At 41.7% G+C, this 15010-nt stretch overlaps 1 protein-coding gene across 2 annotated transcripts in view; it reads right to left on the bottom strand.

Annotated features, from left to right (window-relative positions):
• The window catches only part of RAPGEF5 (Rap guanine nucleotide exchange factor 5), a 372046-nt gene that overhangs the window by 242655 nt on the left and 114381 nt on the right, over window positions 1–15010 (bottom strand). For both annotated transcript variants that reach the window (XM_073677776.1, XM_073677777.1), the window contains 2 exons: window positions 13800–13921; window positions 8372–8540 (listed from right to left, as the gene is read on the bottom strand). In XM_073677776.1, coding sequence (XP_073533877.1) covers window positions 8372–8540; window positions 13800–13921 — 291 coding nt within the window. The remainder of the gene's footprint in view (window positions 1–8371; window positions 8541–13799; window positions 13922–15010) is intronic.

Genomic DNA, 15010 nt, shown 5'->3' with positions numbered 1-15010 from the left:
GTAAGTGCCACAAAATCATGTCCTCAACACACTTATGTTAAGATATAGAGAAAGTGGACAACCCCTTTAAGCACTCTAAGACTTTGTACAGCCATACAAGGTCACAGGACATGCTACTTTGCACTCCTGACTCATAAGAAACTTGAAAAGTCATTTTGAAAAGTTGTGCGACTTTCTAATCTGCTCACTGATGATGGCGCTCAACCGCGTACCTCACCTCTCCGCATCATACCAATTTATACAGGAGAATTCAGACTTACAGAGAAGAACACACTCATGTGGACACTAACCAAGGAATTCCAATTATTTGTGTCAATATAAAACAGCATTTGTGTATAGAAAAAACAAAAAGACAAATCACACAAATCATCCTCGCTCCCAACACCTTTATACCTACAGAATTTCACTTTTTACAATATTTATAGTAAAATGCAATAATTATTGTATTACGCAACATCTCAGAGGTGATTGACATTTTTATCTCTATCACTTACAGAGTAGAGGAATCTCATTGCTTTCAGTCATGTAAAATAATCCACAGTCCAGAACGCGCTGTCATTAAACAAAAACGAAAGGTCCGAGGTGCCAAGTGGGATTGGAGAAAAGTATTCAGACTGCACAAACAAATACGCATTATAGGTCTGTTTTATGTCCAGAGATCAACAGACACAACAGAAAAGACCATGACTAAAGACAGTTCTATGTCTGAAACGCGTCGGTATTTGCCATGAAGCAATATTTTTCACGTACTTCAAACCTTTTAATCTTTACTAATAAATTGATGAAGTTTTACATCTAAACGTCTGGATACCTTAGTTTGCTTTGACAACAGAAAGGATGCAGTAAGTAAATATATCAGGGGCATGATTAGCAGCCCATATGATCTAATACCTATACACCATGTGCGCAGCGCACATGCACCTGTCCGTTGTATACATACCATATGGCTGCGTTATGTTTAGAAACAAACACTAGATGTGTATGACTTGGAAGTGAAGAGGTGAGGACTGGCTGAAGGTTTCATGAATTCCTGCTAGAGAAGAATATATGTCCTTCAGGAAATAGGAGCTTCCGATATCATCCTCGTCTTCTGCATTAGATACCCAAATTGTTATGTATCTGTAATGAGGCTTTCATCAGACAGAGAGCTAACAGCTTGCTCTTTACACAGCCATCTCATTTTGTCTTTTAATGCAGCATCTCTACATGAGCCAAATAACATCCAGACAGTCAATTTAATGCACTCACGTCTGTGAAGTTAATGTGATCTACTGCAGACACTTTGCAGCCGCTATATCCGGGCTTGGTTTACACGCTTTTATACCGTGCTGCATTTATTCCAGGATGCTCTGACAGCGAGTGGATTGTGTAGTAATGAAAACCTCTTACTTAATGCTAATTCATTTTCGTCATCAGTTCACACCAAATAAAAAGAAGGTTTCATTCCTCACATATATCAACATCCAACCTCGACACAACTCTGCCACTTGGAATCCAAAGGCTGAAGACTTTACAGAGGCAATAAGACAGGAAAATGACAACACAAAGAAGCTATGTTCACATGGAGCAGAAACCCCTGCAGGAAACACTCCCTTTTGGGGAGTTTTTGTTTTCCTGAAGAGGTTTTGGACAGATTTTGAAGAATTTTGGAAGATTTTTTTTTTTTTTACCTGAAACATATTTTTGCAACCTTTTGATTGGACAGTGCCTAACTTGAAGCGGATTCCATCAGTATCCGCTTTAAAGAAGTGATATACTTTTTTTTTTCTCCGCCAGGAGTTTTTCAAAACCTCTTCAGGAACAAATAAAAAGACAAAAAAAAAATTAAAAAAAACACCTCTACAGCAAATTGGATTTCCCATAGAAATGAATAGGAAAAGTTTTTCAAGTGTTTCTGAAATGTTTTTTTAAGGAGAATGGGCGAGTGCATAAAGCTTGAAAAAAAACTTCATGAGAACATCGTCAGAGCCACCTCAGATCAGACAAGATATAGAACAATAAAGCTCTAGGTCACCAGATAAATGGGAAAATTACTGTCCTTGTATGACCATTATAGAGCCCAGTAAGGCATAACCCAGAAAAGACCACTCAACACACTGTTGTTTATATATGTAACTAAACTATCATTATCTTGCTGCCTTATCTTAAAGTGAACAGCTAAAAGACATGTGATCATGATTTAAGAGGTCTATTTTCCCACTCCCCCAGATTTACTAAGCTATAATTGCTTCTATAGTACTTGTCGTAGAAGGACAAAATCCTGTGCAATTGCAATATACGGCAAAGCCGAGAAGACTGCTCATGATAGTAACTTTCTTGGTCATGAGTAGTGTTGAGCATTCCGATACTGAAATATCGGGTATCGGCCGATATTCACTGTATCGGAATTCCGATACTTAATTCCGATACTTTTATAATATCGAATACCGGAATCGGAAGTTCCCATAATGCCTGCGCTCTGCAGTGTCTCTGAAGGATGACAAGCTGGATGGCAGCGCTCAGCTGCGATCCAGCTTGTCATCAGAATGCCATCCCAGCGTGGGAGAATTCTCCTGATTGTTTAAAAGCCGGCGCGCGGTAAAAAGCCGCCGGCTTTTAAACAATCACGCAGCCCCATACTGCTTCCCCGCAGCCTCCCACCCCGATCCTCCGCTCCCCTCGCCACCTCCCATCCCGATCGTAAATTAGGACCGGGCGGGGAGCGCAGCACCAAGGAGCGAAGGACCCGGGCGGGGAAGCCGGCAGTGAAAAGACTTCACCGCCGGCTTTCCCGTTCTGTGCTGCGCTTTCCCGCCGGTTATTTCAAATGAACAGCTGAGGTATCAGGTGATGCCGATCAGCTGTTCATTTGAAGTAGCCGCGGTGCCCTGAGAGGGTTCATGTGAGTTCATGCTTCACTGCATTGCATGAACTCACATCAACTTTCCCACGGCCGCACAGGTCAGCCTAACCTCCCGGACCCGTCATGATTAGTGTGTGTGCGGGGTGTGTGTGTGTGCGGGGTGTGTGTGTGTGCGGGGTGTGTGTGTGTGCGGGGTGTGTGTGTGTGCGGGGTGTGTGTGTGCGGGGTGTGTGTGTGCGGGGTGTGTGTGTGCGGGGTGTGTGTGTGCGGGGTGTGTGTGTGCGGGTGTGTGTGTGCGGGGTGTGTGTGTGTGCGGGGTGTGTGTGTGTGCGGGGTGTGTGTGTGTGCGGGGTGTGTGTGTGTGCGGGGTGTGTGTGCGGGGTGTGTGTGTGTGCGGGGTGTGTGTGCGGGGTGTCTGTGTGTGCGGGCAGACATAGGCCGATGTGACACTACTACTCCCATCGGCCTATGTCTGTCCCCCGTCCACTCCTGCCAGCAGGATCAGCTCGATGGGAGCAGTAGTTCCCATCAGCCTGATCCTGCTATATAAATTGCCCTACTGTGTCCCCAATAAATGTTAGATACATGTCATTGGTGGCCAGTGGTTACCTACAATAAATTAGTTTATACATTACCTGTCCCCGCCGATCGCCACCTAAAATAAAGTAAAAAATAAAAAACTACACCTATACTCACCAAGACACCTAATTCCCCGAAGCCATCGATCTCCTGTAATAAAATATAAAATAATAAACCACAACCTTATCCTTACCCCTCCGTAGTAGTCCACAAGTGTCCCACGAAGATCTCCAGTTCAGAGCAGCCACATAGAATGTGACCGCTCTGAACCGCTGCCGCCGCTAGAATGACGGGGCCGTAAGGGTTCACCGGAGTTCAGGCAGCGCTGCTCCGGTTAGCTCCTTTACGGCACTGCTGTATCGTGAGAAATTCCCACGGTACAGCACTGCCGTAAAGGAGGTCTCCGGAGCTGCGCTGCCTGAATGCACTCCGGTGACCTCAGTCAGTGGCTCCCGCTGCCGGGAGCGGACGTGTTCCCGGCAGCGTGAGCTTACAGCAGCCATGCACAGCTGTCACCATCTCCAGATGTGACAGCTGTGCATGGGAGATCAGCGCAGGAACGTGGACAGGTAACTATTTTTTTTTTAGTAAACTAAGAATTAAATAAAATGGTGTTTTATTTCAAATAAATTATTTTTTTCTGGGTGTAGTGTGTTTTTTCTTTTTAACACTTTGTAGGTTAGTAATGGGGGTGTCATATAGACGGCCATCATTACTAACCTGGGCTTCATGGCAGCTGGCGCTGACATGAACCCCACCACTATTACCCCCTGCCACCGCACCAGGGCAGCGTGGAAGAGCGAGGCTAAGTGCCAGAATTGGCGCATCCTATGGATGCGCCATTTCTGGGGCGGCTGACGGCTGGTGTTTCTAGCCTGGGAGGGGGCCAATATTCATGGCACCCTTCCTGAGCTATTAATATCAGCCCCCAGCTGTCTGCCTAGCCTTTGCTAGCTATTAAAATAGAGGGGACCCCACGTCATTTTTTTTTGGGGGGTCCCCCATTTTAATAGCTAGTAAAGGCTAGGTATTCAGCTGGGGGCTGATATTAGTAGCCTGGGAAGCTCCGTGGGTTTTACCCCCTTCCCAGGCTTCAAACATCTGCCCCAGCCGTCTGCTTAACCTCCGCTAGAGACTAAAATTATGGGGGATCCCACGCCATTTTTTTTTTAAATAAATCCTTTATTTTAACACTAAATGACATTTGAGGACTTAATAAAGATGCAGTCCCTAAATTATTATTTATTTTTTAATAAATTTTTCCCAAAACTTTTGACGTGGGCTTCGCCATATTTTTGTATGCCAGCCAGGTACAGCATCCAGCTTCTATGAACGCGCCATTTTCCGGGGCGGCCGCGGACTGCAATTTTCAGCGGGGGGGGGGGGGGGCAGAAAGCTTGGGCCTCCCTGCGCTGCAGATTCCATCCCCCAGCTGCCTAGTTGTACCTGGCTGGACACAAAAATAGGGAGAAGCTCCACGTTTTTTTTTTTTTAATTATTTCATGAAATTCATGGAATAATTAAGAAAAAAAGGGCTTCCCTATATTGTTGTGTCCGGCTAGGTACAAATAGGCAGCTGGTGGTTGGGGGCAGCCCGTTCCTGCCTGCTGTACCTGGCTGGACACAAATATAGTGTGAAGCCCCACGTCAATTTTTTTTTAATTATTTCAGGAAATTCATGAAATAATTAAAAAAAAATTATGTGGGGCTTCGCCCTATAATTGTGTCCAGCCAGGTACAGCAGGCAGGAACGGGCTGCCCCCAACCACCAGCTGCCTATTTGTACCTAGCCGGACACAACAATATAGGGAAGCCCTTTTTTTCTTAATTATTCCATGAATTTCATGAAATAATTAAAAAAAAAAATGTGTGGCGCTTCGCCCTATTTTTGTGTCCAGCCAGGTACAACTAGGCAGCTGGGGGCTGGAATCTGCAGCGCAGGGAGACCCAAGCTTTCTGGGTCCCACCCGCTGCAAATTGCAGTCCGCAGCCGCCCCGGAAAATGGCGCGTTCATAGAAGCGCCATCTTCTGGCGCTGTACCCAACTCATCCAGGGCCCTGGTGCGGTGGCTCACTGGGTAATAAAGGGGTTAAGGCCAGCTTGGCATTATCAGCTGGCCCTAAGCCCGAAATTCATGGGGTCACGCCAATATTAGACATGACCGCCATGAATTTCTAGTAAAGTATTTAAAAAAAACACAAACACCCAGAAAAAAGTCCTTTAATTGAAATAAAGACACAATTCTTTATTGTTCTAAATTAAACCATACTTACCGCCACACCCATTCCAGCTGAAGCCAACGATCTCCTGCAATAAAAGAAAAATAATAAAGCAACCTCATCCTTACCTTTCCATGGTTCCCAGGACAGCTTCAGCTCTGCTACATCGAGATGACAGGCTGGACCGCAGCAGAACGCTGCCATCCAGCCTGTCATCCCGCGGACACTGAGAAGCGCAGGCATGCTTGCGCTCCTCAGTGTCTTTCTGTGACGTCATCCAGATGAGCCGAGGTCATGTCCAATGAACTCCGCTCACTTCATGTACGTCACTGACAGCGTGGGAAAATTCTCCTGCACTCAGCACTTCAGCGTGAGAATTTTCCCACGCTGTCAGTGACGTGCATGAGGTGAGCTGAGTTCATTGGACATGACCTCACCTCATGTATGTCACTGACAGCGTGGGAGAATTCTCACGCTGAAGCGCTGAGTGCAGGAGAATTTTCCCACGCTGTCAGTGACGTGCATGAGGTGAGCTGAGTTCATTGGACATGAACTCGGCTCATCTGGATGACGTCACAGAGAGACACTGAGGAGCGCAAGCATGCCTGCGCTTCTCAGTGTCTGCGGGATGACAGGCTGGATGGCAGCTTTCTGCTGCGGTCCAGCCTGTCATCTCGATGTAGCAGAGCTGGAGCTGTCCTGGGAACCATCGAAAGGTAAGGATGAGGTTGCTTTATTATTTTTCTTTTATTGCAGGAGATCGTTGGCTTCAGCTGGAATGGGCGTGATGGTAAGTATGGTTTAATTTAGAACAATAAAGAATTGTGTCTTTATTTCAATTAAAGGACTTTACTCTGGGTGTTTGTGTTTTCTTTTAACTTTGACTATGGGGTTAGTAATGGGGGTGTCTTATAGACGCCTCTCCATTACTAACCTGGGCTTGATGTCAGCTGGCATTATAAGCTGACATCAACCCCAACCCTATTACCCCCTGCCACCGCACCAGGGCAGCGTGGAAGAGCGAGGCTAAGTGCCAGAATTGGCGCATCCTATGGATGCGCCATTTCTGGGGCGGCTGACGGCTGGTGTTTCTAGCCTGGGAGGGGGCCAATATTCATGGCACCCTTCCTGGGCTATTAATATCAGCCCCCAGCTGTCTGCCTAGCCTGTGCTAGCTATTAAATTAGGGGGGACCCCACGTCATTTTTTTGGGGGGGTCCCCCATTTTAATAGCTAGTAAAGGCTAGGTATTCAGCTGGGGGCTGATATTAGTAGCCTGGGAAGCTCCGTGGGTATTACCCCCTTCCCAGGCTTCAAACATTTGCCCCAGCTGTCTGCTTAACCTCCGCTAGAGCCTAAAATTAAGGGGAACCCCACGCCAATTTTTTTTTAAATAAATCCTTTATTTTAACACTAAATGACAAGTACAGTAATCAACACTGTCACTGTACTTCATATATATGTGACTGACATGTTTCTATCTATCTAATCTATGTGTGATTCTCTATTCCTTCTATTCTAAATTGTCGGGTACAGATGCTGAATTGCCGGCCGGCTTTCTTAAAGAGACGGTGCATGAAAACACTATTATTTTTTTAAATAAATCCTTTACACTAAATGACAAGTTCTGTAAGCAACACTGTCACTGTACTTCATATATATGTGACTGACATGTTTCTATCTATCTAATCTATGTGTGAAGCTCTATTCTGTCTGTTATAAATTGTCGGGTACAGATGCTGAATTGCCGGCCGGCTTTTTTAAAGAGACGGTGCACGAAAACACTAATATTTTTTTTAATAAATCCTTTACACTAAATGACAAGTACAGTAAGCAACACTGTCACTGTACTTCTTATATATGTGACTGACATGTTTCTATCTATCTAATCTATGTGTGAAGCTCTATTCTTTCTGTTGTAAATTGTCGGGTACCGGTGTATGCCGCTGATGAATTGCCGGCTTTTCATGTCATTCTACATTATTCTTAGTTGTTTTACTTCATGTAGAATTAACCTACAAGGAAAGAAAGGGTTTATTTTCATTCCGATATTTGTGTCCCATTGACTTGCATTGGTTTCCGGTATCGGAATCGGCGATATCCGATACTTTTTGGGTATCGGCCCGATCCAATCCGATACGATATTTCCTGATATCGGAAGGTATCGCTCAACACTAGTCATGAGTTAATCTCTTTTCATTGCTACAATCATTATCTATTTGCAAAGGAACATACAACGGACTATGTTTATGGCTGCCAGAAAGGAAAGGAGACTGACTGAGGAACTTACTAGGGACAATATTTATTGCTGCAAGGATTAGGAAAAAGACCTACAGACATTTTCAAGGGACTATTTAATAGAATTGGGCAGAAGAGGTAAGGAGACTTGCTAAAGACCATCCTAAGGTGAGACTAACCATAGTTATAGAAGTTAGAATGTGTAAATAGAAAGACTAGAAAACTTAATATTTATTTATTTTACTCACTTATATATAGTGAATGATATGTAGGATTTTCACATCTCATACATATCATGATGAAAACATGTCATTACTTGTAGAAAAATAAAAAAAAAAAGGTTTCCCTAAGAACAGTAAAAAAAAACAAACACATGGTTTACATAAAATATGGATTTTGCACGGTGTGTATTAATGCACTGTACTCTCAGCTAGTTCTTGACTAGTCAGCTTAAATGTTTGGCAGAGCTGTGATACGGAACCCAAAACTTACACATCGCAGATATTCGAGGTCAGTGGAGCAAGTGGCGCAAGCTGTTTTAAGAGTTGAACGCCCATCTGCCAGCCTTTGTCTCTTCCAAATTCGCAGGCAGCATCAGCACACTCATCGGACGAAAACTGGTAGAACACAAAGCCATCCTGGAAGCAATGCTGCTTGTCCACTGTATGGGAAAAAGAAATGAAAAGTAGGATGTGTGAATTCAAGGTCACATGGCTATGTATATATTGCTGCCTTTTTAGACTTTATTCCTTATTCAGTATCATAACAGTGACACAGTATACACAGCGTCGCCCTTAATAGAAATCATGTAACAACAAAGGTCACTGCCTCCCTCAAGACCAGCACACTCTACTCCTGCTGCTAGGTAAATCCTCATTCGGGCTGGTTTCTCCCTCATCACATCGAACTCCAGCCTCTCCTGAATTTAGAGGAGTGATAACTAAAATAAAATTTATAGAACAAAAAATATTAATTATAAACAATAATATTATTTTATTTATATTATAAATAAAATATTATTAGAAATGACAATCTGTATGGCAAAAAAGTCAATTAACCTTGGCAATTTGATGATAGGCTAAATGGTCATTACTACAATCTTACGTCCTTAGTCTGCATACAGTTATATGAAAAAGTTTGGGCACCCCTATTAATCTTAAGTTTAATGTTTTATAAAAATTGGTGTTTTTGCAACAGCTATTTCAGTTTGATCTATGTAATAACTGTTGGACACAGTAATGTTTCTGCCTTGAAAGGAGGTTTATTGTACTAACAGAAAATGTGCAATCTGCATTCAAACAAAATTTGACAGGTGCATAAGTATGGGCACCTCACCAGAAAAGTGACATTAATATTTAGTAGATCCTCCTTTTGCAAAAATAACAGCCTCTAGTCGCTTCCTGTAGCTTTTAATGAGTTCCTGGATCCTGGATGAAGGTATTTTTGACCATTCCTCTTTACAAAACAATTCCAGTTCAGTTAAGTTTGATGGTCGCCGAGCATGGACAGCCCTCTTCAAATGATCCCACAGATGTTCAATGATATTCAGGTCTGGGGACTGGGATGGCCATTCCAGAACATTGTAATTGTTCCTCTGCATGAATGCCTGAGTAGATTTGGAGCGGTGTTTTGGATCATTGTCTTGCTGAAAGATCCATCCCCTGCGTAACTTCAACTTTGTCACTGATTCTTGAACATTATTGTCAAGAATCTGCTGATACTGAGTGGAATCCATGCGTCCCTCAACTTTAACAAGATTCCCGGTGCCGGCATTGGCCACACAGCCCCAAAGCATGATGGAACCTCCACCAAATTTTACTGTGGGTAGCAAGTGTTTTTCTTGGAATGCTGTGTTTTTTTGCCGCCATGCATAACGCCATTTTGTATGACCAAACAACTCAATCTTGGTTTCATCAGTCCACAGGACCTTCTTCCAAAAAAAAATTGGCTTCTCCAAATGTGCTTTTGCATACCTCAGCCAACTCTGTTTGTGGCGTGCTTGCAGAAACGGTTTCTTTCGCATCACTCTCCCATACAGCTTCTCCTTGTGCAAAGTGCGTTGTATAGTTGACCGATGCACAGTGACACCATCTGCAGCAAGTTGATGCTGCAGCTCTCTGGAGGTGGTCTGAGGATTGTCCTTGACTGATCTCACCATTCTTCTTCTCTGCCTTTCTGATGTTTTTCTTGGCCTGCCACTTCTGGCCTTAACAAGAACTGTCCCTGTGTTCTTCCATTTCCTTACTATGTTCCTCACAGTGGAAACTGACAGGTTAAATCTCTGAGACAGTTTTTTGTATCCTTCCCCTGAACAACTATGTTGAATAATCTTTGTTTTCAGATCATTTGACAGTTGTTTTGAGGAGCCCATGATGCCACTCTTCAGAGGAGATTCAAACAGGAGAACAACTTGCAAGTGGCCACTTTAAGTAGCTTTTCTCATGATTGCATACACCTGGCTATAAAGTTCAAAGCTCAATGAGGTTACAAAACCAAAAAAGTGCTTTAGTAAGTCAGTAAAAAGTAGGTAGGAGTATTTAAAACAAGAAAATGATAAGGGTGCCCATACTTATGCACCTGTCAAATTTTGTTTGAATGCAGATTGCACATTTTCTGTTAGGACAATAAACCTCATTTCAAGGCAGAAACATTACTGTGTCCAACAGTTATTACATATATCAAACTGAAATAGCTGTTGCAAAAACACCAATTTTTATAAAACATTAAGCTTAAGATTAATAGGGGTGCCCAAACTTTTTCATATAACTGTATTTTTGGTAGCACATACTGCACCTAATCTGCACCTATGTATGTCAAATACCAGGAAGTTTCAAAAACAAAGTAGATTTAAAGCATGATACACCAGAGACAAAAAAAACAGCGTAAAAAGTTTAAAAAAGTGCACAAAAACTCAATGAAAAACTCAAGTAACCAAATTTACATAAGAGGTGCAAAAATTCTGCAACGTCAAAAACTCACCAAGTACTGATTGTGGGAACGCAACCTTAAAGTAAACTTTGTAATAAAGGAATTGTACTGTATATTTGTATAATTATTATTAAGTTTACTTGTCCTGTAATATGTGCGGTAAGGAGCACATACCCTTTCTAGTGTACAGCACTGTTTTTTTTTTATCGTATACAATTTATTTTGTCCCCATGTGTGACACAAATCACTTCCCTCCACAGAATACTATGAAGAAAAAAGGACGCAAACAAAATAGATAAGAAAAGGATTATCCAAATATATTCACATTCTTATTATCACAGACATAAAAAAAAAATACTGTGAGCAACCTTCATGGAAATGGGAGTTTAGAGGATGTAAACAGCGAGCTCTCGTCTGCCGGCTTAGCACATTCATGCTATAAAGTGAGATTACTTTAATATTGTAAAATGCCATGGCTGTGATCTACTGTAGAGACGTGTAGGAAAACGCTCAACAGATATTTCTGACGGGATTTTAAGAAAATGGAGCTCCTGGGGCCGTGTCTGGGCGCAGTTACAGCCATAAAACTCACTCTTTAGGCCTCATACATCGGCTTCATTTTTTATAAAGCCATAATGGGGCACTTGAAGAAGTGGATGGAGTTTTAACTGTATCTCTGATTTTATATCGAAGCAGCGTGTTTTTTTTCTTTTACAAACAGAAGCCAATGTCAAAATGATTTGCGATATATTGTCATCTGAAAAGACGACCTCAACAGAGCAATTATGAATGACAAATCATTCTGAAGATGCTCGACTGATATTTCGAGTGTACGTTGAGTTTATCAGAAGTCTCTCTGTAATAGCACAGTGATGGGTCCAATCCTTTGAGCAAAAGCAGGAAGGGCTCAATTATTGCTATAAAATCTAGTTTTAGAGAAATTCAGAAGTTTCATTCATCACAGCTGCTCAATATGTTGCCCTACATGATGCAATACTAGCAGCATTATTGAAGCAAGAAGAAAATCCATTGTCGGCTTCATGAACATATAAATATAACCAACAAAATAAAACAATTTTTTTTTTTTTTATTTTAGAAGGACAAGCTTATTAGGTGACTAAATAAGCAATTTTGTGAATAGTATGGATTGGCCAACCATCTAATGTGTATGGGATCTCCTGACATTCCACTCACATCAACTGAAGTCTAATTCTCAATCCATTTGTTTCCGCCACTGCAGGAGGTGCCTGGCGGTGGCTTTCTACTCTATCCGCAATGAGAACATTCACGTGTATGGGGGAGAGATCAGCTTTTGGCTGCACGAAGACAGGCACTTAGGAGATTAGATGAGCAATTTAGTGAATAACAGTTAGGCAAAATTCAGATGAACCTTGAAATTACTAAGCCAGTGGCTGAGAATAGTTGAACCTTAGAGTTATGTAAAAAAAAACTTGCACATTGACTAACATTGGTCAGTGTTCTGTTTGTGTATGGTCTGTTGTGCACACAGACAGCACACCAAGCAAAAATAGGCTGGTCTAAACCCAACAAAAGGCCGATTCACATACGTATATCACTTGTTTCTGGACAGATTTTTTTCATATAAAAAAGGCACACATACATGAGATTAAAACTGAACCAATGAGCAATCGTTCGTTGGAGGGAAAAAAAAAGCATTTCAAACCACATTGGACATGTTGAAATTTTTCAGGATGATAATGCAGCCAGTGCTTAGTGTCGGCCAAAAAGGCCAACATCACCAATTGGTGTTATGAACAATAACTATTGTTTGGGCTTTTGTCGAGATGAACAATCGTTTCAATCGAAACAACTGATGATCGTTTCTTATGGTTGAAATCGTCCATTTCTGATGACTTATCTGATATGTATGGTGGACTTAAAGGGAACCTGTCAGCTGATACATGTTGCCCATAGATTGGGCAGCTTTTATCATAAACTGGCTGCGCACTTTAAAAGCCACACAAGAGACTAGTCAGACAGGCAGGTCCCCGGTAACTTTTCTCCACCAGCTGCCAGTGAGTGACAGGTCTCTCCCTGCATGCATGTATAGGGAGAGACCTGTCTTTCATAGTCTACCATGCAGTTTAGTCCTCGATGGCTTTTAAAGACCAGGTTTCCCTTTAAGCAGCTTGATGACAAAATTGTGCACTGTTCTAGTAACCTTAGTAGGACAGGCAGGGAAATAACTGGGAATACATTTGATTTCAATGGATACAAAACCGTTCTCAATGGAAACAATGGGATTAGATTTGTTATTAGTTTCATGCTACAGTTTTGTGCTAAGCAGGAGGAAATCAAGACAGGGACCTGAGCATGTCTCAAAGAGACCTAACAGGAAGACAGCTAAACTCATACATCATAAAAATCAGAAGTGACCTAAAAAAATAAAAACAAATACATAAATGTTCTGTATAAACACAATGGCGTTATACACAATTTACTACATATTCTGAGATAGTCTATATAAATTCTTCTTGCATCTATTCTGAAGTTGTAATTATTGGACAGCCCCTTTAAAACCTATAGATTCTGCTTCTATTGGGAACTAAAAATCATTGAGAATAATAATGTTAACGATAGAAGAGGTAAAACGGATTGATTTATTTTCCTGCGTGTCTTTTGAAAACAAATAATTTCAAGCCTAGAACTAGTGGAAACATGTTCAATGAAGGATTAGCTCCAGAAATAACACCTCCGATAAATGCAGCAGCTATATAACATGGAGACGTGCACCAAGGAGAAGTAAAACCAAAGTGATGGTACATGCTGCCAGCCTAGGACATTCCTTTCCCTTCATGCACCACTACCTTTCAATCCAGGAACAGAAGTAACACGGTTATCCATAATATTATTTTCATCTCAATAATTCTTTAGAACAGCTGCAACATTTTTCAGAAAAAAAACCTGTTTGCACTCTCTCTCATCAGGATTTTGTGACTTCTATAAACACAAACATTTCAGTTCCACAGACCTGAAAGCAGAATTCCCAGTTTAAGTAAGATTTGCCATATTCCAGCAGCGGTGTATCGACATTGAACAAATGGGCAGTGCTGCATGAGCCAATCCACCAACTCCGATCCTACACAACTTTTTCTAAAAAGAAAACAAAAAAAGAAAATAAATAAAAATTAGAAGATATATGATTGAATGATTGACTCAGAAATAAAAAAAAAAATAGAAAAAGAAGTTTTAAAAATTTAATTACATCATACATCAATGTAAACATCTTTAAAAATTCACAACTATTTCTAGTAAAAAAGATTTTAATTCTTATATTATTCAAACATAAATACAGTACAGACCAAAAGTTTGGACACACCTCATTTAAAGATTTTTCTGTATTTTCATTACTATGAAAATTGTACATTCACACTGAAGGCATCAAAACTATGACTTAACACATGTGGAATTATATACTTAACAAAAAAGTGTGAAACAACTGAAAATATGTCTTATATTCTAGGTTCTTCAAAGTAGCCACCTTTTGCTTTGATGACTGCTTTGCACACTCTTGATATTCTCTTGATGAGCTTCAAGAGGTAGTCACCGGAAATGGTTTTCACTTCACAGGTGTGCCCTGTCAGGTGTAATAAGTGGGATTTCTTGCCTTATAAATGGGGCTGGGACCATCAGTTGTGTTGTGCAGAAGTCTGGTGGATACACAGCTGATAGTCCTACTGAATAGACTGTTAGAATTTGTATTATGGCAAGAAAAAAGCAGCTAAGTAAAGAAAAACGAGTGGCCATCATTACTTTAAGAAATGAAGGTCAGTCAGTCCAAAAAATTGGGAAAACTTTGAAAGTGTCCCCAAGTGCAGTTGCAAAAACCATCAAGCGCTACAAAGAAACTGGCTCACATGAGGACCGCCCCAGGAAAGGAAGACCAAGAGTCACCTCTGCTTCTGAGGATAAGTTTATCCGAGTCACCAGCCTCAGAAATCGCAGGTTGTTTGGGCTAAAGAACACAAGGAATGGACATTAGACCAGTGGAAATCTGTGCTTTGGTCTAGGAGTCCAAATTTGAGATCTTTGGTTCCAACCACCGTGTCTGTGTGCGACGCAGAAAAGGTGAACGGATGGACTCTACATGCCTTGTTCCCACCGTGAAGCATGGAGGAGGAGGTGTGATGATGTGGGGGTGCTTTGCTGGTGACACTGTTGGGGATTTATTCCATCCGGTTT

Source organism: Phyllobates terribilis, unplaced genomic scaffold (assembly GCF_046119375.1).
Source record: "Phyllobates terribilis strain yellow unplaced genomic scaffold, ASM4611937v1 Scaffold_4__5_contigs__length_816908805, whole genome shotgun sequence".
NCBI classification, from domain to species: domain Eukaryota; kingdom Metazoa; phylum Chordata; class Amphibia; order Anura; family Dendrobatidae; genus Phyllobates; species Phyllobates terribilis.
This window is presented reverse-complemented; position numbering and strand designations above follow the sequence as displayed.